Raw genomic sequence first — 26,937 nt, forward strand, 5'->3', positions numbered from 1 at the left:
TAATTCTTCTTACTTGGTATAAATTGCTGACTTAGTTGATTTAGGTCATGAGCACTAGCTATTCAACATCTTGCATAAAATTGGAAGCAACAATATAATTATTGAAATCAGAATAAGAATTTTGACTACTAATAATTCTCCTAATTTGGCAGGAAAAATATTTAGACAGGTTTCACATAATGTTTTATAATTGTGTACATTCATGTGGATATGAGTTGAAGAAAGATTGTCACATACATATTAGGGGCTACCTACAATGAAGTAACTCTAATGAATGGTACATATGGGATAATTAATTGATAGCACAATATAAAAGAAAATGTAAGCCAAAAAGTAGATACCAGCTCTCTGGCCCAGATGGAATTTCAAAGAGAAATTTAAAAAAATAAATAAATTGCTCAAAGCTCCTTTAAATAGTAGAAGAGAATCACATTGTGAAACTTTTGCTAATACTGTGTACTATAGTGCCTATGTGTATAATCATTTTTTACTGAGTTTGAAGGTTTCACATAATTTGAAAGGAAAATGTTTATAGACTCTTAAAGTACTTCTAGAACTCTAGAACTTCAAAACATATAGTACAGAGGTGAAAAATCAGTCAAATGGGACACTTAACTGAAATGAGCATTTAAGTAAAGCTATTTGGTAGCTTTGTGCAGCAGTCTTCATTTATTCTATCACATCATTCAAGCCACTTGAAAATCTATTTTTCAGTTACAAAGGTTTAAAGATAATAAAGCTCAATTAATATAAATAGGCTTACATAGTTAAATAACTAGCCATGAAATAATGCCAACTTTGTTGTCCTAGTTGAATCATTATTTTTTAAAAATTCTCTCCAATGAAAACAAAACAAAACAAAGCATTAAGGTGGAAAGATCGATTGGTTTTATTATGCCATCATTCTTCTTAATTCTAGTGAAGGTAAAAATGTCTCCCCAAATGGACAGAACAGCCTATTCAGTATTTCATAACATGGATGTTAAAAAATTCCAAGTCACAAGTTGAACATTAGATGGCTAATATTATAATTAGAACACAGTTAAACCTTAGTTTCATTAAATATGCCTCTTTGAAGAAGAGATTTCTGACTTCCTTTAGTGAGTGCTAAAGTATTAGGAAGACAAGATCATGGATGATCTGATCACAGCTGTAATAGCATAGTGTTAAAGACAAAACATCATGCTAGATAAGTATGGAACAGCTTAAACAGAGAGAAGGAAGAAGTGACCGGAACAATCTCACAGATTACTGCTTGGGCATGGAGATTCTAGTATTCAACTAGTTTGCCAAATAAATTGACCAGAGTAAAAGAAAGTCAACAGATTTAACTTCAAGGATTAGTTTTGTTAATGGATTTTCATGCAGAAATGTATCCACCCATGATGATAGGAAAAGGCTTCCTTTGTTTTCCCAGCTGCTAGATTACACATTAAAATATTTCTACGTAAACTGTTAATGGGATGTAGACTTTTCTTCCTTTAAAATAAATGTTCACTTGCCTGAGGTGATACTGTATATACCCATTCATTTTGGGTTGATTTGTATGTGAACCGAACAAACTGTTCGATTTAATCATGAACTGCTTATATTTGAAAGGAGATTGTTCATCTTCACAGCCTTCTCTCCTTTTTTCTCTTATTTAGAGTAAAATTTCACTGCTCCATCCATAATTTAAGAACATGCAAGGAGGTAATTGGAATTGGAGGTAAATTATATTCTTTTGTAGAAAGTATAATTATTGGAAGTTAGTTAAAACACCTCATTTCTGTTTTAATTTTGATGCAAGGAGCAGTTGTTTTGACAGATGGATGAACTTTATTTTTGTATCCGTCCAGGAAAAGTCTGTGTAACACAGTCTAATCAGTGCTACATACTTGTAATGTTTGTTTTTGAATCACAGTGAATTTGGCTCCTATATCTTTTTCTGGGGGTAGACAATTTCTGGGTTTTTTTTTCCAGGTGAATACCTCTATGCGTAATTCCCCTATCCTTCTGATCTGAAAGCACTAGAAACCTTTAAAAAAAGAAGTGTAAATGGTTTGTCACTAAGGATGATGAATCATTGCTTCTCAGGTGTGGCCTTGGGGTTTACTGGTTTATAACTGCCTCTACTGTTACTTCTAGGCTAAGTTGACAATTTGTAATGCTGTTGGTCTGGAGTACATTTGAGTAAAATAAGAGGTCCGTATGGTTGCCTGACTCTCAGGAAGCCAACTTGTTGCTGAGCTTGTCTGTGTATATCAACATAAATTCCAAAAAAGGATCAAGGTTTGAAAAATGAATTCATTTTGAACTGATTACATTCTCTTTATTACATTGTAAATCCGCCAATGCTGAGCAAAGCAGTGCAGGAGTTTAATGCCAAAAAGTACATTACATTCTGAGTTTTAAAAATTGTCATGGTTCAAGAAAAGGTCAGAAACACTCTTCTTCTGTCTCCCTAGAGTGGAAATGTGTGAAGTGTGTTTCCTTTTTCTGCCACGCTTCCTTCTTTTTTAGAGGAATGTCCAGGCTGCTTCCAAATAAAATGAATATCCTGTTTTGGAACACTCAAAAACCTTGGCAGCAACAAGCTAGAGAAAGAAGGCAAATGAATGACAGGACTGATATTCCTTATGCAGGTTTTCTGTTTAAAGGACAATCCATACAAACAATGTCTTTTTCAAGTTTTGGGTTATTTTCTGTCCAGGTCTTTTATTTACTGTTTCCTCCTACATTGTTGTTGATGAGTTTCCTTTGAAGCTATTTTTAACCAGTTTTGAAAGTATTTCATTCAATTTCTTTGTCTCATCTCAAGTGTCTTAACACACTCTATAAACCCAAGAAATTTCTCTTATTTCTATTTGCATCAACATTCACTTCAAAATAATATTGAGCTAGTCCCCCGGCATGGCACCAATACAACCTGCTGCCAACCAGGAATTTATTGGGGAAATGAACAAGATCATTCCAGGCCTTAGGCCAACAGGGTGGGTCTAGCTGCTTTGTAGCACAGATAGACTCTGTTATCAGCATTCTCAGTAGAATCATTTGCCAGGTTGCACAGCTATAGTCCTGTGATTTTTTTTCCAACAGCTATGCAGAGAAATAGTTGTCCTATTATAGTGGCACTTCTTTGACAGTTACTAGAAAACAAATTAAAAGTATGATATTTAGTGTGGCTCAATTCCATTATTTTCAAGAACCCTGAGATCGAACATTAATTATTAACCAGTTATCTAATCTGTAAGAGATAAAGACCCTACAAATGCTATGATTTTAGGATTTGTAACAGTTGCAGAGATTACATACACTTTCATTTGTGCTCACAAGCATCTATGCTCATAAAATTATTCCTTTTTTATTGTGGAGAACTAGGATCTATTCTCAGATTTCTAGGATGCACTTAGGTGTTATTAATGGGATTAAAAAATTTGTGTTTATATTTTAAAATGCATGCATATCTTTAAAGGCATGGCAGGCAAACTGAAACCCCCCCCTTTTTTTTCCTCTAAAATGAACAAACCATCCATCTGGGTATATTCATTTGCTTACCAGTATATATAGCCAGTTTCTTAGTTTAAACATATGGTTATAGAACTGGTTATTTATAATCTTGAATGCTATAATATAGAGTCCACAATCAGGGATGGCTGCCTTTATGTAAAAGCAGAGTATGTGGCCACTTAGATGTTTCAAAAGAGTTGTGCCATAAAACATTTTCCTGCAAATGACTTCTTTGCAAATTACTGAATTTTATTTAAAGTACATATAAATCCTTTGGGAATGCCTCATTTGTAAATGAGTTTATCAGATGTTTTCCTCTCCACCTCTGTCCTCTGCCCAAGCATTTATGCCCTATCCTCTTGGGGAAGGTGGAAAAACTGTTACAGGATGGGAGGTTTGTTGCTAAGAGTCTTGGTAGTTAGGTTATATCTGTTTCATAGTTTTGTCTAAGATGTACCCTGTTTGTGAAACATGGATGATGAGATCCATACACCCACTTTAATCTAGGACATTTTTCTTCGTAGCAACTTGCAAAATCAGTTTATTTCAGAGCTTAATTTTATGTTATAATGTCTTACCAGACAAAAGAAAGATTCAGGATATAAGTGCAAAACAGTAGGAGAAATTAAATGTTTATTTTAGTTGCTCTCCTAAACTACTCAGTGTATGTTAATAAAGCATAAAGAGTCATAACTGGAAACTTAAAATTTTACCTTAAATAGGTCTAATTCACCTTTGAGACAGTTTGTTTACAGAACATCTTCAGGTTCCATCTTAGAAAAATGAGTGATGATGGAAGGCAATTTTTTTCAATTTAAATAACAGGTATTCTGCTCAAGTTTGGTTTGTCTGCTTCTTATTTTATAGGGGCAATAGAGTTAAGACCAAAATCATCTGTAAACATTGAATACAAATGTCATGTGAAAATGTACTTAAATTACTGTAGCATCTCAGTTATACACTCCAACTGACTACATAAGTCCAAATGTATTCTGAGCCTTCGCTTGAAAATTCACATGTCATAGAGTGACTTTGGGAGTGTTACACTTAGAGCTTCCAGGACCAACCCAATCCTCTATTGTTTGCACGCCTTGCTTGCACTATGGTCTGTTTTTTATCTTTATCTGCATTTCTAGTTACGTATTTGGTTAGGATTTCCAAATGTTTATACGCAAAAATGCAAAATTAGTTAAAGTCTGTGATCAGTAAAAATTAATTTTCAATGCACTTATTATTATTTAGTATATGAATAATCATTTGGATATTTTTTAAATGGCTGATATCTATTCCATGATGAACTAATATTTTCTACTTGTATGTATTCAATTTGTAATATTTGTTATATGGTTAATAGCCCATATATTTTATTTGAAGTTATTTAAGAGTGTGAAATTTTCCTTTCATTTCTTTCTTTTTACAATATTGATGTAGATTCATCTATTTAAAAATATTTTGCAAAATTTGAGTCTTACCTGCACTGGATTTTTTGGAAATAAAATTACCAATTTATATTCTGAGTATCTGATACCTACCCAGTCCCCAAATCTTTAATCAAAAGAAACAAAAGGCTAAGATTCCTGTTTGTTTATAGAAAAATATTTTCTTTCACAGGACTACAAATAGGATAGATAAAAAGAATATAAATAGCTCTGTCCATTCTATTTCTTAGGTGATATTTTATTCAGAAAATAAAATGACAGGAAGGTCTAAACTTCTGTAAATACGATATGACTAGAATTTCCTCTTATAAATAGTTTTTCTTTACCTGGGGTTCACTGAGCAGGGGGCCCAGGTATGGGTTCAGGGTATGCAGGAACCTCCTGAGAATAACTATTAATTATAGCTACTCTGCAAAAGATTCTTTAGCCTACAGACATTACAAACTGTATAATCTTCTTTATCTCATCTTGAATATTCCCAAATTATCTTAGAGGCTGAAGAGACATTTTTGAGAGGAGGCTACTTTACCTTCTTAGAGTCTGTAGAACTCATAGCAAGCAGCACTAACTGTTGAAAGACAATTGCCCATCATTATGGGTTAGTAATGATGTTTCAAATTCATGTGTAATAGGTGGTTAAATAATATTTTTTTATTGTATTCTTCTAAACTTAAACTCAAAACTGATGTTTGCAAAGATGTCACCATTGTATGATTTAAGTAATTAATCATATAATTTGCTATTCCTCTCATTTATAGTAAAGTCACTTGTGATTAGTCATTATAACTTTATTCTACTTTTGTATAAAATAATACAATAAGTAATTTAATGAAAAAGTATGGAAAGGAGCACTTTTTTCCCAAGGAATAAAAACTTCTGTACTTTTAGTTCATATGATAATATGAGCAAACAGAATAATCAGTAAAAATGTTGTGAAAAGAACACAGAGAAAAGAAATCTGTTCAAAGAAATCTGTTCAAGCATGCCTAGCATGCTAGAGGATACCTCTGTCATGCCGACTGCTAGAACTCATGGTTTTCCTTTTGTCTTCCAGAAAGAATGTGCCAATTTCATCAAGGTGCTTAAGGCTTATAATCAGACTCACTTGTATGCCTGCGGAACGGGAGCTTTTCATCCAATTTGCACCTACATTGAAATTGGACATCATCCTGAGGTAAAGCTGGCTTTTAGAAAATGGTGTTTGTCCATGACCCCTTCCTATTCAAATACTTCATTACTAATTACTTCAGTTCATTTAGCTCCTAGTTTGCTATTCAGTGGGACCTACTTCAAATTCAGATGCTGAATTTATTAATTTTAATCTGTGGATGCAAAGAGAATGAGACCATCACTCAACAATAACTATGAAACAGGAGGAAGGAAGGAAGAAAGCATTACTTTTGCTTGGATTACAAAGTCCAGTCCATTTTGCATGTGCAGCAGATGTCAGCAGGCTGAATGTGTACTGTTTTCTCCTTCATTTGTATATTGCCAGCTTCCCCCCACACCCCCTATTTCCATCCTCAGCCAGAAGTGTCTGCCACCCCAGTTGTTTTCTTCTGCCTAGGGATTAAGAAAGGATGCTGTACATGTGCACAATGATATGATGTCATGTTTGACCTAAATTATTTACATACTACATTTCTTGCTCAGCTAAACTTTTCTTTTATATTTTTGGCTATTATTCAGGCAGTATGGTAAAGAAAAAAAATGTTTCTTTAATTTATCTATTGTTCCTAAAAGATATTTTAGTGAGGAAATTCGTATTAGGTAAATTTAAATAAAATGGAAAATTAGGGAAATATTTAAAGAAAAAGGTACTAATATTGAAAGCAGTTTCATGAATTGGACTTACCAGTAGTTTTCAATTATAGGCCCTTTTATAAATTTTGGCACAAAATTCTAAGAAGAACAAAAGCGTTCATGTGGTGAGAAAATCATTTGTGACAGAATTTTCTTCCAAATTGGAATTCAGAAATACTCAACAAATTAGGGCTTTGCTCCTGGAATATTTCTGGAATTCTAAAATGAAATATAATTTACAGGTGAGCCACTTCTTTGTAACTTAAATTCTAAATTCTCTCTCTCTGAATTTTCTTAAGGAGTCCTAAAGTGATACAGATACATTCTTTTGACCCAAAATCTTGCAAATCAAAACAATTTGTTTCTTACCTTCTTTGGATAAAAAGACACCTCAGAGACTATGAAGTTTCTAGACTAAACACAATTATTGTTACTTTCCTGATGGTCCTGGGAAGATTAAAACACTTTCCCATGGTCTCAACAGTTTAGGCATTTGCTATTCCCCCACCAGCATCCTTTGTCTTTCTCTACCTTACAAGCACATGTATGGAACTTGCTGACATCCCCAGGAGGTTAGTTAAAAACTAACTGTAAAGAAACCCAATTTTACTTAAATTACTGTTTCATATTGATTAAATTAGGAATCATTTCCTACACATTTTCCTGGGACTTTGTACACTTGCATTTTTTAGCACCTTCTAGATAAATCTCTCCCTCTTTGATTCTTTCTCAACTACTTCCTATAGTAGGGTAGCCTAAAACTTGCATCCAAGGTGATTGTCCCACTTTTCTGTATTCTGTAGCTCTAGAGAATGCCCTGCACATCATAGCACTTTTCACATCTGCCAGGCATCATGCTGTACAGGGAAGAAGTCAGGATAGCTGAGCTCCTAGCACAGGTCAGTAGAGAAGACATGGCCTTTGGGGTCACATCTGCCTTATGATCTAGTTTTACAATTTACCAGCAGTGGAGCACTGGAAAAATGACTTAACCTCTCTGAGACTGTGTCTCATAATACATAAAACAAAACTAAAGAAAACGTTAATCCTCAGTGTCCTTACATTTCCAATGAGAGGTTGGCTTACTACCTCCAGCTGCTTTCCTAGTGCGGCATGACCCACTGATATTTTTACTATGGAAACTCAAGGTGCTCTAATCCCATCATTGTTCAACTCATGTCCTCTGGCTCAGACCGCAGGCTTTGGACTGACCTCAATTGTGCACTAGATGCTTGATCTGGAGCAAGCTACTTAATTTCTTTGTGTCTGTTTCTAATCTACAAAGTGATAACGAGAATGGCCTCTACCTATAAGCTTTTTGTGAAAGTTTAGCATTGTCTGAAAGGAAGTAGGTGCTAAGAAAAGTCACTTATTATTTTTAAAATACAAACCTGAACCACAGGCTGAAAACTGTGTTGCTGTATTTCATGTTAGTAATTGCTACCTTGCCTCTGAAATGTACCTCACTTCGTCAAAGACTACGAATCTGGGCTCTCGTTGTTGTCAAGTGATTCTGCAGTTAATTTCCCCCATTTTATATTTTGAGCCTAGATGATCTTGATGGCCATGTAAATGAAAATACCATATATTGTTTCCATGTTACTATCATTTTCCCCAAAATGTTGATTTTCTTTTTATTTTGGTGTTGCTATTTAGTAGATTTCACAGCATATCTCCTTCTCAATTCATCAAGTGCTCATCACTGACTTATGGATAGGTGGAAGAACAGAGAGGCACAGATTCTGGAGCCCGGGCATTTACCAAAAATGGAGGAGGCTGTTCCCTCCACTAAAATAAATAAATGAAGCTTCCTATCTAGTCTCCTTTGAGGTGGGATATTGGGGTGCAAGTATTATCCTAAGATTGTGAAACTCAGAGCCTTTGAGAGAGGTCTTCCTTTAGAAGCATAGTGATCTTGATTGGCGTGGCAATATATTGGAAAATACTGTTCCAGACTGTTCAGAAGGTCAGAGGAAAAATAATTATGCAGTTACCTGGGGGAATTTTGAGCAGTCTAGACAGTCCATCTAGGAAATTCTGGAAAAGATATCAAGATAGCTCGTCTAGCCAACATGAAATTTAAATTTTAAGCTGCCTTAAGAGAGAATCTGCTTTACATTGATCTATACTGGTACTTAAAATACTACCTTTGTGTTTTAACAGTTGTGCTATTTGAAAAGTTGAGAAAGAGAGATAGTATGTGCTTCATACAGTTAGGAAAAGAATGACAGTAATGGAAAGATTGGAAGACTATGAAATGAAATATCAATCAGGACTGAGACCAGGATTGTTGGATTAGAGTTTATAAACTCTCATGAAGTTTGAATTTAGTAGCTTTTATTTACAAGGATGGCTTTTCAAATAGAACCAGGACACAAATTTGTTCTATATTCTAGTTTGGAGTAGCGTGTGTACTTGCCATATCTGCCCCACGCTACATAAAATAACCGTTTCCTTTTTAAACTCCCATCCAGGTTTTACATACTACAAATAATTTTATCATATGAAAAAGGACATTTTACTTTTTTGCTTTTATCATGGCTTTCCTGAACATTTAACGTGTAATTTTTTTTGTTGTGTTCTTTTTTAAAGTAACTCATCTTAGATTGAGTCCCCAGATTGTTGAAACCCAGTGTTAGAAAATGGGCTTATCATTCCAGATGGCTGAATACCACAGAAGTAAGACATCACTTTTGAAGCAGATCAACAATCCCTTCATCATTTAATAGCTTTGGATCTTGTATGAGGGAATTAACAATTTCTTTCAAATAATGATAAAGAGTTTGCAAATTAAAAACTCTTGTTTAGTCTGCCAGTTATGAAAATAAACCTTGTTTTACTGTCATATCATTTTAATAACAATAGTTACACTTCTGAAACTGTATCCCAAAATCTGCTCTTGATGTATAGTGAATGCCAGCTGACCACACACAGTATGTCATTGATTATTGTATTAAACAGATACTCTGTTTCCTGTAATACAGTTGGGAATTGGTAGACATATTAACTAATTCCAGTTCTATAAGATGCGTGTCAATCAATCCCTGGATATCTGCCAATAGTACTTGACACTGCAGAAAACTGCCAGTGAGGTCACATTCTTCATACACATGTGTGTGTTCATCATAAAAATGCACGTGGAGTTCATGGAAGGAATGATTCAGAGCTCTAGAGTACAGATGTATTTCCAGTTAAGCTCTCAGCATCCATGTCATTCAAATGAAAAGTATAAGTCATCCTTATTAGATGGAATTTCCCCAAATGGCTTACAGTATATGGTGTTTCCCCTTCAAATTTACATCTGTTAATAAAAAGAAGTATGAATTTGGAAGAAGTATAGCTTTTCAAAGAAATCTCTCAGTGTTTTCTCAAATTCCAAATTTCTATGTACAGGGAAGGAATTCTAAAGAAAGATGGATCCAGTTGGTAGCTGGAAAATATTAACTCTATAAATACTCTCATAATGTCATGATCTTGATTTATGATAGAACCAAAGGGATATTAAGAAATGCAATGAAGCTTAATAGGTATCTCTAAAGTCATTTCTACAATGACAACCAATATATCTACATATAAAATAAAGTACTTTGTCTCATTCTTCCCTTTTACCAAGAATAAAAATTTGATTTTATGGGAGACTTTGAATCAGAGTTTTAGTAACCAGTCCAAGGCCAAAATGCTATTTAGGTGGTCGTGCTCTGTTGACTACTTTATAGATCTAATATAAACTCTTCTAATTGAGTCATCTGTCTCAATGCATTATGTTGTTTGGCCCAATAAAATGCAAGTTTATTATTAGGAGGAGAGAATAAAGGTGAGAAATGTAGATTTCTTGATAAAACAATAAGGAGTTACTTTTGGGGAAGTAACACCTTTCCATCTTTCTTAGATCATACATTGGAGTCTAAACTTACTTTGTAGCAGGCTAACCTGGGTGGAAAAGTCTGGATTCCTTGGAGATTTCTTCTCAGCTACTCATTATTTTTATCAGAGGCAGTGTGTCACTCATTTGCACTGCATACCTAAGCCACATGTGATTAGAGCAAGCCCTTAATGGTTTCTAGGTTTTCCTTTCCTGATCTCTCAATACTTGAATCATGTAGGAAGGTAGATTTGTATAAGTTATCATGTTGAATAAACAATATCACCATTTATACTGAAATTAAATTCTAAAATGCTCCATTGTTTGTATTGGAGGAAAAGCATCACAGTTCATAAATTCTGAGTGACCTTAACAGTTCACCAATATATTTTCCATGAAATATTAACATTCCTAGCTCTAAATATTATCAATAAGACTGTTTCTCAAAATTAATAGAACTAGTAACCAAATGAGGTAATAGGGAGACCCAAGTTATGAATAGAAACAAGTCTATAAAAAAATTCACAAATTGTAATAAAAAGAGAGAGAGAACCAAAAATACAAACCAGCATCCCCAACTCTATTTAAAATGTTTCAAATCACCATTTTATTGTTGACTTATTTGCTCTAATTATTTCATATGGTAACCATATTTATGAGATTAGTATCTTTTTACCCTCTACCACTTACGCAGCTGTAAGAAGTTTTTTCTTTTTCCTCACAGTATTTCACCACTTTTTATTTCTTAAGAACAATACAAGGTAAAAATGGAAGTGTTAGCATTCAGTTCTTAACCTGAATTGAGGGTATTTAGGGTAGGGTATTTAGTTTCACCTTTTATCAGATCAGGTTTGCTTAGGGCCAGAAAACTAGTTTGGACAAAATTAAACAGTTTTTAAAGGCCATGTGGTACAATGATATTATTACCAATTGCTTATTAAAATATTCTTTCATCTATAGTACTCAATTTCTTAATGGTATCTTCATTCACAATTGATACAGACATGAGGACTAAATTATATTTAGCCTGTATGTTTTTTCTTTTCCTCATATGCTACTAATAGTTTCGGTCAGAGCCCTTACATTTACAGGAGCTAGCCTGTTGCTGGAGGTATATACTCTCCATCTTACTCTTTCTCCTGTTAGGCCCTTTTGATTGATTCCTCTGCACTTGTTCCCCCATATAATCTGTTTTTGGAGGAAATTTCTATCCATAAAAGCTTTAATATGTTTGTCACCAGTACTAAATTACTTAAGAAACACAAAGAGTAATACTGAATGAACCCCATTCCTGCCACCTGTTTGGTCCTTTTTCATCTTCAAGCTGTTACTCTTCTCCACCATGACCCTTTCTTTGCCCTTGAACTGTAGTTCTACTTTATAATTCCTTTATCTCTTTGTCCTTTTGCCTAAATTAATTTCTTGGGAACCAAAGTTTTAAGGTAGTGGAACTACAGCTTGGAACAGGTGAGAAGGAAGGTGTTATTTTGATACATTTGAAACTTAAGAAAAAAAGCAGGATAAACTTAGACTGTATTTCCGCAAATCAGAACATATTTGCCTTCTCTTGCAATGTGTTTTGAATGGGCATCAGCAAGTTATCTTTCAGATGTGTTTTAAATCATGATGGCTCAGACTAATAATAATCTGAAAAAAAAGAGAGATAAGGATACTGTCTATTATTTGGATAACTACCTTGTAGTCTTGTAAAATCTTGAGTGCTCTTGTTTGCTTGAGGTTTATGATCATGTGCCAAGAAGATTCCTTTAATTTTCTTGGGCTAATGAGAAAGAAACAAATGCTGTATTCCTACTCCTTAAAGGTCAAGTAAGGTCAGAGTGGGCTGTGTGGAAAGAAGATTTTGCTGTGGTTCAAATGGAGAAAAAAATGATTTGTGAATGAAACCATCCCAGAGCACAGAGAAGCATAGAACAACCATCCCCAAAGAGTGTTGCTTTCTAGTGTGGTCACTAGAAGGATGCTCGTATTGCAAAAAAGTATTTACTTTTTAGGATACACAATGATATCATTGTCCCATTATATTACTATTGCTAATTTTACTTCTATTTGTTTTCCAGTGTAGTTGGTCTCAATTTTAACCATGAAGAACATATACTTAACTTTATAATTGTACAGCTTTAGTTACTGTTAGAAACTATGCAGTGTAAGGTAACTGATGGCACACTAAGAAGACAGATACCTTATGGTAGTTTTTAAGCAGATAGTGTCTCCTGTTTCCTGTGCTACATCTGAGTACACTCCTATTGCCCTAGTGTAATGGCCTCTGGGTTAGGGCTTCTCACAGCTCTCAGCTGCTCCAGGCTTACTGCATGCAGTCAATTTGGACAGAATGAGAGCTGGGGAAGTAGAAATAGCAAAGGCTGGTGATAAGAATCAGTGTGATGTGATGAGAATAGCACTGAGGTGAAAGAGAAAGACATAAAGACATAATGAAAAATCCAGAACTTCTAGAAGAGGTTTTATTTATTAAATAGATTTGAGGTAGTACTAGGAAATAATGGAGGCTTAATGTTTGTATCTATCATTCTTCAGATTTGTGGCTACATTTCTGTTCAACTGCTGCAATCACTCAAGTGCTCTTGAAAGCAATTTGTATTCAGGTGAATGATTCAGTAGTGATAAAATTGAGTTTAGTAAAATTATAGGAAACATTTTTCATAAGCAAGGTCCTGATAGTAATTGTGAGGAATAGATAAATACAGGTCTGTCCTCAAAGAGCTACACACATATAAATACCTAACTTAACATGGGTGAAAACATCAGTAATAGTAACACTTATACTCCCAACAACTAGCAGTTACTGAGCAATTAGTGTGTGTCCTGTAATGGCTGCTTTGAATGTCTTACCTCACTCAGACTTCACAAGATCTGATGAGGCAGGTACTGTTAGTATCTTCATTTAACTGACAAGAAAATTAAGGTTTGTATGGGTAATTTGTAATGGGGCAGGCAAATATGCTATTCACTGGTTTGTGTCTGAGTCCAGCACCTGCCCCTTTAAAAGGAAGTACCAACAGCTCACAGTGGATGAGAAAGGATAAAGTAATCAATTCTGATTTGGGGATTAAGTCAGGGATTTTGTCCTGTGTTCATTTTTTTTCAAAAATATTTCATGTGTGCCTAGTTTGAGCAGGGTGATGATGGTATGTAAGGGAATACTTGATAAAGTGAACAAAGGCATCATATTTAAGCTGTATTTTGAAAATAGGTGAAATATTGATGGATTGGAAGACAGTCAAGACTCAAAAAGAAAGATGTAAACACCCATGGGGACATGGCAAATCCCCAGTGTCAATAACATGTAGTGATTTTTGAAAAAGGAGTCTGGAACCCTACGGTCAACTTGAATTTGGGAAAGCTAGTAAAGAACTATGCAGGTTTTTAGGAAAAGACCACTATCATTGCCATTTTTGGTTTTGAAACATATTTTTGGTGTAAATGATGGGAGGTGGCAAGTAAATGGACATATAGGTACATCCAGTTTGAGACTATGACAATAATTGACATGATGAGAATCTAGACAGATATTGAGTGAAAGATACTGAGTAATATTTAAATTTCTCATAAGAAAACAAGAAATCAAAATAACATTCAGTTCTCATAAACCACTACATAGAATTGAGATTACATTGTTTAAATACCTCAGTGAAAGAAATGTTTTCCCAAATCTTTTGTGATAATTAGGCAAACATACTTTGTAACATACAGTGACTCATGCACACTCAGTTTTTACCCCTAAGTCTATAATTAAGTTGAATTTATGTGTGCATAAATGATCATATGCAAAGTTGTGTGAATTTCTTACCCATAGCATATCACAAAAGCATTTCTCCATGCTTATAAATCCAGAGACTGCTATTTTGTGTAATGCATATGCAAAAGAGATTCAAACACACATTGTTTAAAAAATAAAAATATAAAACAAAAGCAAACAAGATATACAGTACTTAGAAACAGTGATTAAAAATATAAACTCCATGTTCTATTTTTAATCTAATTATTACATTATAGCATTATAGCTTATACTATGAAATTTATATGAAATGATACACCTGATTTGTCCCTTATTATTCTGTCCAATATTTCTCCTGCTATAATTACTCTCCATGATTTTTTCATTATTTTTATTATAGTTAATGCCTATCATTGTTGGCATAGTTGATGGCTTTACCAATATTACAGCATGTCATTTTCACAGCTCTGTGAAAAAGTATTATCTCCATTTCTCCATTTAGGAAGTTCAGTCCCAGAGAGATTGTACAACTTACCTTCCATCAGGCAACTAGTAAATCTGTTGTTACAATCATCATAACGTGCAGCCTTTCTAGTGATATATATCCCATATTATAGCAATTGTACCTTATTGTTATGATGCTGACCATGTCTTTTCTTTATTATGGTAAGAATGTTTAACGCAAGATCTACTCTGTTAACATCTTTTTAAGTGCACAATTAATTCACTGTTGTCAACCATAGGCACTATGTTATACAGCAGATCTCTAGAACTTACTCATCTTGTTTAACTAAAACTTTATACCCAGTACACAGCAACTTCCTATTTCCCTGCCCCCAGCAACCACCATTTTAATTGTTTCTGTGAGTTTGACTATTTTTGATTCCTCACTAAAGTAGAATCATATAGCATTTGCCTGTCTGTGACTGGCTTGTTTTACTTCACATAATATCCTTCTGCTTCACTGCTGAATTATTCACAATTGCTAAGATATGAAAACAACCTAAATATCCATCATCAGATGAATGGATAAAGACAATGTGGTATATACATACAATGGAATATTATTAAGCCTTAAAAAGGAAGGAAATTCTACCATATTCAACACTGTACTACTATGTGTTCATTAACACTCAGGTCTAAACACTCTCAAACCATGGAATTTTAAGTAAAATGAATTACAACTTGCATTATTAGGCAGCATATTGAAATAAATAGTAAGTTCTTTATGCTAAAAAGAGACAGTGCTTGACAACTTGGTAAAATTTCATGGCAGTCAAAATTCATGTAATCCTTTAAAAGGATATGGCAATGCTGTAATCAGGGAGTCATGTGCTAGGATACTCCACAGAAACAGTTACTTTGTTTTCTACTAATTCCCTCTGTATATAATATAGGTATTGATCAAAGATAAATAATACCTATCTACTTGTACTTCTACTCAGACACTCAGGAGAGTAGTAGAATGTTTTACAGTCAAAGAGAGTTGTAATTCTTTTTTACCCAAAAGGAAAAATCAGAATCTGTAGCATTAATAGAAATATTAATGAATATTGATAGAAATATTTGAAATAGAGTCCTTAAAATTTTTTAATTTTTTAAAATTTAAAAACTCTCTTTCAAAGTAAGTTTAGCACTGAACATGTTCTTTTCTTTTTCTTAATATTTAGATGGTATAAATTTTCAGAAATTTAGAAAAGTCTGGATACCAGACATCGAGATTCTATAATAAACAGAAAATACTTAATTTTATATGGCATACAGATTTATCAAATAACAGAAAATTGGCATAGTCTTTATTCCATTTTATTAATATAAATGAACCATATCAAGCTGTCTCTACTTATGATGATATTGAAATATTAATGTGTTTTTTTAAAAAAGCTATTATTTTACTCAAATTTAATTTTGTACTTACATTGGAAGTTCCAGCTATAACAAATGCATTTGGAGACATATATATTTATGTGAAAGGACATCCTTTAATTATTGCCTAGAATTTATTTTGAATGTCATTGGCCTTCAACTTTTATGTAACACAATTAATTCCATTTGCATATTTTGCTATTATATTTTAGTAATTCAAATCCATTAATATATAAGTGATAGAAAATTAGTGCCTTAGTATAGCTTGAGATTTATACATTTACATGCAGACAGTTTCACATAGTCAGATATCAATATATAGAATGACTACTTTCCATTTTCATCTTATTTTTATTTTCCAGTCTGCCATCTTAATTTGATTGTGCATCTTTGTCTCTGAAAGCAATCTCAGGAATTGCTGAGTGGTGAAAAAGGGAGTCTAATGAATCTAAAATCAATTCACACGTCTGTCACTGATACATTGTATGACTTTTGATGCCACCAAAATGACATTAAACTAGTCTTCTCAATATTTTCATACCTCAGGATTTCTCTCGTGATAAAAAAAATGCTTATCTAAAACATATTTTTCATTTACACTTAAAAAAATCAGTTATTGATTAAAAAGTATAAGATTAGCTTCTGTTTCAGCAAGTTACCATACTTGAGATTATCACAAAACTTATATGGAGGCTAAAAGTCTGGATCTTTCCAGTGTTCCAACTGGGGTTTTGTGTACATTCCAGGGTTCAAGCTCCTTCTAAGCGCTATTATCCTGGCAAACTTTTCTTTTATGATTTATAGTTTCTTGGCATTCATATTTAAATTACTTAACCTGGAAAAGATGGATGGTTAGTGTCTCATACTTTCTTGCCCTTTGCTGGCCTAAATCCTTGGAGGCAAATGTAAGATTTGCAGGGAACAATACCTATTCTTTGTATTATGTCATTATGGATGGCAGTCCTAGAGATGGCAATAGCTTGATTCTATATCAAAATTTTCCTAATAGCAATATGGAATTTCTTTAATTCATGCTAAAATTGCATGATTTTTTAGACTTACATAAAAAACTTTTTTTCTGGAATAAGGTAATAGCTCATCTGACAGAAAAATGGGAAAAGATTATGCAAAATATTACCATTTTTACCATGCGTATGTCCAGAAAACTAGAAGTGATCTGTGTACCCTTGTTTATAAAATTCATCAGAGGTGATCAATACTTTCCAGTCTCTTGATTAAAATCAACTTCAGGGAAATGAAAAAAAAACAAAATGAAAAGTTGTGTGGATAACAAAATATTTAATCTCATTTACTTTTCTACCTTGTACTTATCAAAGCCTGAAAGTTTTAATAATCCCTTAAGACAGAAATGGAAAGTATTTTTCAACTGTGCTACTAAGGAAAGTATTTTGATCTGGGAGATTTTAGTACAAAATATTAAGAGGAAAATACTCTATGCCCTTACCTGCTTAATCCCAATACTGTACTGAACACAAAACTCAGCAGTATCTGACATCTTGCTTTTTGAAAAAGTTGTGTGTCCAGAGTTAAACTGTGACCACAATTTCCATAAAATTTTTGCTCAGAAAATACATGCTTATAAAATCTAAGAGCTTAATGTTACCATATAGCTTTTCTAATTCCTATCCTTCATTTTATAATATAGGAAATTTTAACTCAGATTGCTTTAATTGTATTCTCAAATCCCTTCGTTTCTTAATGGTAAAGGCTGAACCTAAACTCGGTTCTCCTGACAGCTAATTTAGAGTCCTTTCCATTACACTACAGTGCCTTCACTCACACTGCTAAACATGTAAGAGGATGTGAAAGACACACGTTTTATATGTCAAGGTGTTTATAAGGATATGGTGTTTTCAAAGTTAAGGAGAAAAAGTAAGTAACGTTAGATAGCTATTTTTAAAGTATAGTTCTTTTTAAAAAAATTCTTTACTATTCATGATCTAATTATAAAGTCTCATGTAGTTTCAGGGGAAAATCTTGTTATTTCTTTAACAAAAATAATATTTACTTACTGAAAATGAGTCAATTGACTTCAAAATAGATTAAATTTGAACATTATTTCAATACTTTACACTACTTCCCCTTATTTTCATACAAGCAGGATTTGAGATGATTTCTATTAGCTGAAGCTGTCAACAATATCAAATATTATCAAAGAAAATATTTTGAAACATTAGAAAAGCAACCTGAAGAATCTTGAAAAATTTCACCCACGCACCTCTGCGTACATTGGACATGAATGACCAAATGCTTTGATCTCTCCCGGATAACATAAAAGAGTAAAAGGAAAAATAAAGCAACATCTGTTAGAAAAAAGGTTTAATGAACAAGGTGGAGACTAGTTGAGTGTTGACATAGAGTGTGAGAACAGAGAAAGGAAAATGCAGAAATAAAGTTACAGTTACAGACCTCAGTAGGTCCAAGGAGGTATGAGTCTGATTTAGAAAACAGGTATTAAAATAAATGCAGTTTGATTTATATTTAAAGTGTTTATAATTTATGTAGTGAGTTCTCTACAGATGTTTTCAAAAATGTGTGTCTGTGTACACAAGTTTTATATATAAAATTAAATATCACATATATTATATGTATATGTGTGTTTATATCCCTAGTGATAGCAGCATCTTAGACAAAATTATGAAGGTGTAATATAAGGAATATAAGCCACTTTAGACTGCCTGAACATATATTTGTAAATATAGATGTTAGTCCATTTTCCATTTAAGAAAATAAATATCTATTGTGGGAAAAGTGGTTGCTTTGGAATGGATCTATTCTATGTATATGGATGGAATTTGCCTGGGTATTGTCTGCACAGATATTTCATCAGTATTTTATGAATTTGGAGGCTTTCAGGTTTGTGAGTTTCTGTATCCCAAAGGGTGACAGTGTTTTTGTTACTGGTTTTTCTTTCTAGAATTGGTGTTATGAGTATAGATTCCACTATCATGTAACTTAGTATTTTCTAGGATTCTGAATGTTACAGCAGCTGTTCCCAACCTTCTGTCCAGTAGATGACATGCACATGTGTGACATTCTCTCATCGGCACACCCATCATTACATGCATAAAGCTTTTCTGGACTACAAGTGGGTAAAATAATGGCATTAGGGCCTTAATGTTGGCAAATAATGACATGAGCACCTTATTGGCCATAATTTCTTTAATAATAATAATAAAATGATTGAAAATATATGTAATTTAAATTCAGGAAAGCTAGCCACATTTGAGGTCACAGTAGGTGGAATCATGGGCAAAATATGGCAAAAATCATGATTTTAGATATAGTGAGAAAGCATTTAGGAAATACAAAAAGAAAGATATTTGCCTCTAAGATGATGCCTGTATATAATAGAGTAAGTAGACTCTTCTGCTGGACGCTAGACCAGAGATGTAAAGGTCACCGTGACATATGCTCCACTGGATGAAATAATACCCTGAACTCACATCTCGCTCCCTCTCTGCTCCTCACCACCACCACTTGGCTTGTCCAATCAGGTTCCCACACTGACGCCAGAGAAGCTTTTCAGAAAGCAAATGGTAGCCTATCACCTTAGTTTAGAGACATTCCCTTGCCTCCTTTTAATCCTAGCAATTAGGGAAATCCATTTTTTTGATCTTGGTCCTTCCTTCCTATGCATCCTTGTTTGGACCATTGTCCCCTCGCCCTCTCCTGACTCTTCCTTTGCTTCTTGTAGTTCCTTTATATTCCTAATCTCTCATCTTGTAGGTCTTTACACTTAACTGTTCCTATTTCCTGAACAGATCTTTCTGTAGATATTTGCTTTAATAAATCCATCCCATCCTTCTGATCTCAGTTCAAGCATTACTTCCCTAGAGGCAGCTTCCCTCACTTCTCTTGTACTGTAGATGATACTGTTCTATATACTCTCATAGCAACACAGGGGAGGAGGCAGACAAGTAAATGATACATTGCGGTAAGTCCTGTTACAGACATGAGAAAATTGTCTGAAACAGGATATATACTTGCAGGTAGGATTCATGTCATAAACTTTGAATTGCTAAAGATCTTTTCTTCATTTTTCAAGGGTTAATTATTCTTGTGTTTTTTCCTATACAAAAAGGCTACAGAGTGCAAATTAGGATGACAACCTGAAATAAAAGTCCCCAGCCAGTTTGAACCCTTGAGTAACACCAAATAGTGTCTTAAAAAATTGTGAGTACTGCGTATCTCAAAATAAGTCATTTTATATGTTTGACATACATCACTACTTTTATGTAAAAAATAATCCATCCTAGTTATCCTGCGACTATGCTGAAATTTTAGCTTTTGACTTTTTTTGGTTGGTATAATTCTTTTCACCCTCATATGTATATGGCCTAAGCACACACAGATTTAAATAAAATTTTCACATTAACAGTTACACACATCTGCCAATTGAAGTTATTCTGCTGTTAGAGTCCTTATGGAGCAAGTCAGGAAAGAAGTAGTTGGAGGAGGTACAAGACTGAAGAAAAGGAGCCGGGGGAGAGGGAGAAGGCAAGGAAGGAGAGAAAGAGGGGAGGACAGGATGAACAAATATGCCTTAAAATCTCTTTTGATAAGAGAGGTTGGGCAACAGTGGAATTTATTACATAGTAACAGTAATAATAACGTATCTATTAATTTTTATTTTGGGCCCTTTGTTCAGCCTAGAATAGGAACTCTGTAGATTTCAGTGCTCTGTCTCAAGTCTGAAGGGAAAAGATACTTTGGGTGATCTCACTCAGCCATTTCACTCCTGAAGAATAACACACAGGAAGCAATAAATATAATAAGTGATGTGATGATGTTCAGCAGCAGTTTTTTTCCTGACAGCATAGGGAAGTGGGAGTTTTAAGGTGAGAGGGCAAAGGAGACAGGCAGAAGGCAGAGGCGGAAATATGCACACAATAACATTCAGAAGATAATAACTGGAGGCAGCATTACAAGAAAACCGTGTCCATTGTTTGAGTTTTGAATTAAAGCTCTCTGAGGATAAAGGCAAATTTTATTTTGGTAAAAGAATTGCCTTTCATCTTCCCCCATAAGGATTTAATTGGCAGGAGATGACACAACCTGCTTAACAGTCAGGTATTTTAGAGGTTGAGTGGCTTGACAGGGAGCAGGTTTCCCTGGACTCCCCTTAAATGCCTTCTTTCCCCCTCTGTGTGAACAGCATGTATTTGGCACATGTACAACATTAATTCACTAATGCTTTCAGAGAGCAGGCTGTGGATTGACTAAAATTCAGCCTTTGGAATTTAACAAAGTAAAAGTGAAACCTGCATCTCAGAATTCTACAGTGCTTTGGTAGGTTAGAAAAAGAGCATTATAATAAAAATCACTTCTTGTTTCTAACACACTGAAAATGGCTGGCATAAGCTCTTCACTTTGCATTACTAATAAGTCAACAAATTTCTAGACATTAGCTGTGAAAAAAGTATGAAGATAGTGCCTAACACTTGAAGTCAGAGTGAAGCGGTTTTCCCTGAGCCTGAGTTCTTAGAGACCACTTTGGGTTAACCACAGTGCTAGCTAGATTAAGATTTAATTATACCATCTTTCCTTTAAGGGCTATGGTGACCAAATGTGTTTAACTTAGTAAAGCACTCTGTTGAGTAGATTCTGAATTGTGACACTAAATTCTTCCTCCATCTCCCCAACTCAGCCTTCTGGATGTTAAGGCATGTGCTTTTTAGCTTGGAGTTTTTCTCTTCAGTTTAGATGTTAAACATAAAATATTTCATGTTAAAGTATATAATTTTATTAATCTACACAATTGTCTGCAACATACACATTTTAGACACTTGATAATATTTGTTAATTTAAGTATAATGAGTGTCAGCATAGTTATTACTACTTTAAAAGCATCCACTTTAAGTATTCTTGTTTTTAATACAAAAAGTCACTTTGTTAATAGCATGTATTTGCCCCCACTTTGACTTATTTTCTTTGCTTCTAGGTATAAGTTTAAATGCCCTTTTGTGTGTTTGTTTAATTCTTTGTCATGTATTTCCTTTTCTTTGCATTTGGTTTGAATCTTTCCTCCGGGCAGAGAAAACATGCTATTTTCATAAGGTAGCCTATTCTTGCACATAGTTAGGTAAATTGTCTGCATTCAGTGTTACTTGTACACTGTTAAAGGAGCAAATATGAAATAATTAATGTTAGCATCTTAGCAGCTATGAGATGTTATAAATGTCTTACTTATTTACTCTCTATATGTCTGTTAAATATTGTAAGTTTAAAAATCAATTTTGCATCATCAGTTCATTTCATAACCTTTAAAACTTAGTTTTGGTAGAACAACAGACTTCCTTTCCAGTTAATAAATCTGGTGGCACAACAGGCTTCCTTTATAGTTAATAAACCTACTTTTTTGTTTATTAAGGTATCACTGATACATACACTCTTATGAAGATTTCACATGAAAAACATTATTGTTACTACATTAACCCATATTATCAAGCCTCCCCCATGCCCCATTGCAGTCACTGTCCATCAGCATAGTAAGATGCAACAGAGTCACTGCTTGTCTTCTCTGTGCTACACTTTCTTCCCTGTGAACCCCCACACCACCTGTACCAATCGTAATACCCCTTAATCTTCTTCTCCCTCCCTCCCCACCCCCTTTCCCTTTGATAACTGCTAGTCCCTTCTTGGAGTCTGTGAGTCTGCTGCTGATAAACCTCCTTTTTTTAAGTAATATATATTACACTTAAACTATGAGTTATTTGTGTATATGTATACACATACATATATAAAAATTTTATGTATATATAATATATATAAAATACAACATATATATATATACATACACACACATGCCAATATATATACCACCCTTTGGAGCCTTATAATTACTAAAGAAGCACTCAATTTGTGAAATGAGCCCTATAACGAATTTACCATAGCAGTGCTAATAACTACTTCAAAGGAATGATTGTGTTTTAATAAGATGTTTAGGTAATTTAAAATTATAGTATAATTTTATGAGATTTAGATATGTATCGTTTCAGTCGGTAATTGAAGGATAGACTGTTAAATCATTATCTTCAAAACTAATTGCACTAAAATCCTTAGTTTTAACATTTTCTACTTTTATCTATGAAATAATATTTGCAATATGATATTTTTCAAAACCTTAATAGTTAACAAGTTTTTGCAGCTTTGTTTCTACAAAGTTAAAAATACTCTTGTTGAAGAACTTATAATCATAAGGACTTGATTTTTTTAATGGCATAATTTGTACCAGTTATGCTAATGGCAATATGTGTTAAGTATATTGCTCAAGTGGAGTACCAAACTGATAGATGAACTGAGATCTTGAGGTTTCTGTTCCTATTTAAAGGGAGGTATTTTACACTACCCTGAAAATATGCTGCAAACTAGTGGTTGAGATGAGTATTTACATATAATTTTTCACCAAATGGCATTCTTTTCCTAACAGCTCTAAACTGACTCACCACTGGGTCTTAGGAGGATTATTACTTCAATGCCTTTCTTACTCTCAGTGTCACTTCAAAGCAGTTAAGCATATGACTTGGAAACCCCCTTTCCATTGTTTCAAATCCCGGAAGAGATTTCATGTAGCACGAAAGAGCATTCAGTGCAACAACAAAGATTTCTCATTAGCAAAGAGATATTTTATCTTATCTATTTTTGAATTCTTAACTAATATTTCATATTATAGTTATTTTCATCTTGTTGGTCAGGAAGTTGGGAAAATAAATAGGATCATGCATTTCATCCCGTTTTTTAAATATGTCAAATTTTATGGTTAAAGGATAATAAAGTATTCTGTTATCTTTAAATGTTAAAACTGTCTTCATAATCAGCATACAACATACACGGAATACCACTTGTACCTTATTATGGTAGTGGTAAATAAAATTGAACTAAGACAGGGATCCTTCCTGAAGTAACTCAGAATTTACTTACAGACATAAAACTGTCAAAGTGAACAAATGTATTTTCAACAAGTACTGTTTTATATGCTCCTATTATGATGATACCAGTATTATGGATTTATAGTTGAAAGATAAATTTGACATGTTTTCTGCCCTCAGAACTGCATGGACATGTAACTTGAAGCAATGGCCAGTTATAATACAGCTATGTAGAAAGTACCAGGCAAGCCTTGAATTTGGAATATCCAGTTTTGCCTTAAAGTATTAAAACTAATTCCCAACTAGGTCAACACAGGAATAGATTGTTTCAGGAAATGGGGAAGAACACCACAAAGCACAAAGGAGTAAGAGTAAAACAACATGCAAAACATAAATGAAGCCCAACTATGGTAAAATAATATAATATGGTGTGATGGGTTTTCAGAGAGTAGTCAATAGGAGTACACTGAGAAGTCCTTCTCTCAGGGAAGCCTTGTCTGATCACCTCATTCCCAGTCCCCACCTAATTTAAATCACCATCATGATGCCATATGATTTTGTCCTTTAGAAATACACAGTAAAATTACATGAATGTTGTGTATGTATGTGTTGAATGTCTGTCTTCCCTCCAAAATGATGAGTATTAGAGGACTGATACTGTATTCATCTTATCCAGCCTCTGGCATGAGGTAGGATCATTAAAAATACTGTAGAAATTAATGATTACATGTTCAAACGCTGTGCCAAGTAGTTACCCCATTTCATTGCTACAACAGTCTAAATAGACAGATGGGGTATTTTTGCATTTTATATGAAAAAAACTGGGAGAGGTTTAAGTAACTCACACAAAATCACACACTTAAGGGAATCCCAGCACCATAATTTGAAATCAGGTTCTTAGAACTAATAACTCCTTCATACAGTGACTATGTTGAATTACTTGAATGTAAATTCTGTTACAGCCTGGGTTAGGATAAATGGATAGAACAAGGTAAATGTTTTCATTAAAAGAAAAAAAACAGGAAAACAAAGACATGAAGTTGAAAACAAATGTACTATTTTTGTTGGATGATGAAAAGAATATGCTGAATTTTGCATATTAGAAAATAGAAAGAAGTAAAGTTGGGCATAGGATTAGGCCGCATTATGAGGAATCTTGAAAGGAAATTAGATATGTGAAAAAGAGAGTGCTACTATTTCCTGTCCACTGAGTAGGAAATTAGTATGAAGAAAACAGGTTTTATATAACTTTAAGTTCCTAGTGGAGTATGTCATGAAGTGATTAAATAAAAAGGGATAGAGCATCAGAGAGGTCTTCAGGGAAGCCACCCAGAAATCTAGTAATCTAGCCTTGTTGCAATCACAGCCAATTCTTGAATGGTAAAAGTAGAAAAAGGAAATATAAGAGCTTCTTTGGCCAAAGGATAAAAAAGATCTGATAGCTGATAGTTTAGAATAAAGGCCAAATGAAACTGATAAGCCAAAGGTGTGTTGTAGGCTCTGAACATGTGTGACAAATAATGATTTCATTGATAAGATCTGGGGGAACCTCAGGAAAGTTAGCTTGATTATAGGATCGTGGTGTTAAGAGGAAAATGCAGTGCTTGGTTTCCACTGCGTCGAGGTTATGATCAGGAAGGACGTCCAAGCAGGGTGTCACTTAGGCAAGTATTAGCTGAAGGGAAAAAGCAGTAGAAGTGTAGATGCAAAAGTCATGACAGATAGTTAGTTCTGAGTGATAATTAAGGAGAACAAAGATACCAGAAAGCCAAAGACTAAATCTTAGCAAAGATACTTTTGGTGAAGCAAGGGGAGAAGTGATAAAGAAAGAGGAAATGGAGATGGGGAAGGACACAGAGTAGAGTCAAAACAGAAGAGCATTGGAAATAGGCACTGAGAATTTCCAGATTCAATGAAAATGCCAAAGAATAACAGTAACAACAAAATCCTTGGGCAGGGGAGGGGAGCTGGAACAAGGAAGTCACTGGTGTTTCCTAATGTGTAAATAGAAGAGTGGGAATGGGATTCTGTATAAAATGCTAGCATGGAAGGGATTACTGAGGAAGAAGGAGAAGTATAAAATGACTTCACGGTGAAATTTGGCTGTGAAAGGAATCAAATTCAAGGGAGTAAAGGTCAGCAAGAAAGAAGAAGACTTGTACAACTGGCTACATTTATCTTTATGGGTCTAAAATATATTTCCCAATTAATCCCTTTAAAAAACCAACACTTGTCTTTCACGGGCCTATTGTGTGTTACCCAGGCCCCGGTCATCATTTTTAGCATATGAAGAAACAAGTTAAGACAACTTGTGGTAGAAAAAGATTAGAAGTGATAGTTCCTTGTTCCCAGTATATTTTCTCAGTACACAGATCACATCATTTTTGCTATGAATTTTTAAAATCATACATTTCATGTAGCAACAGTGTCAACACTTAAGCCTACTATCTTTTTTTACTGTAATACCTTGGCCATGCATATAATTATTATAAATTCCAGCTCTGTTAGTTATAAGTTGTACTCCATAGTGTCTAAGCAATCTCCTTAGCTATCAAATGAAGAAAATATCTACTTCATAGCACATTTGTGAGGAATATAAATGTGATATGAAAAAAATAATAATAGCAAAGAGTTTATATGTTATTGTCATGTAGGAGAAAACAGCCTTAAGGAGGTGAACGTTGGAGTCACAACTACAAAGCAGCAGAGACTGGACTCAAACCCAGGCGTCTGAGTCCATGGGCAGTGAAAGCGGCCTAGCATCTCCTGTTCTCAGCTTCATGCTGCTGCAATTTAATGCTAGTGTCCCGGAGAGGCCAGGCTCAGGGATCA

The 26,937-nt window shown here is 34.1% G+C and overlaps 1 protein-coding gene across 6 annotated transcripts in view; it reads left to right on the forward strand.

Moving 5' to 3' along the window:
• The window catches only part of SEMA3A (semaphorin 3A), a 442,921-nt gene that overhangs the window by 314,242 nt on the left and 101,742 nt on the right, over window positions 1-26,937 (forward strand). For all 6 annotated transcript variants that reach the window (XM_073238902.1, XM_073238903.1, XM_073238901.1 and 3 more), the window contains one exon: window positions 5,983-6,102. In XM_073238902.1, coding sequence (XP_073095003.1) covers window positions 5,983-6,102 — 120 coding nt within the window. The remainder of the gene's footprint in view (window positions 1-5,982; window positions 6,103-26,937) is intronic.

This window comes from Manis javanica, chromosome 6 (assembly GCF_040802235.1).
Source record: "Manis javanica isolate MJ-LG chromosome 6, MJ_LKY, whole genome shotgun sequence".
In the NCBI taxonomy this organism is placed as follows: Eukaryota; Metazoa; Chordata; class Mammalia; order Pholidota; family Manidae; genus Manis; species Manis javanica.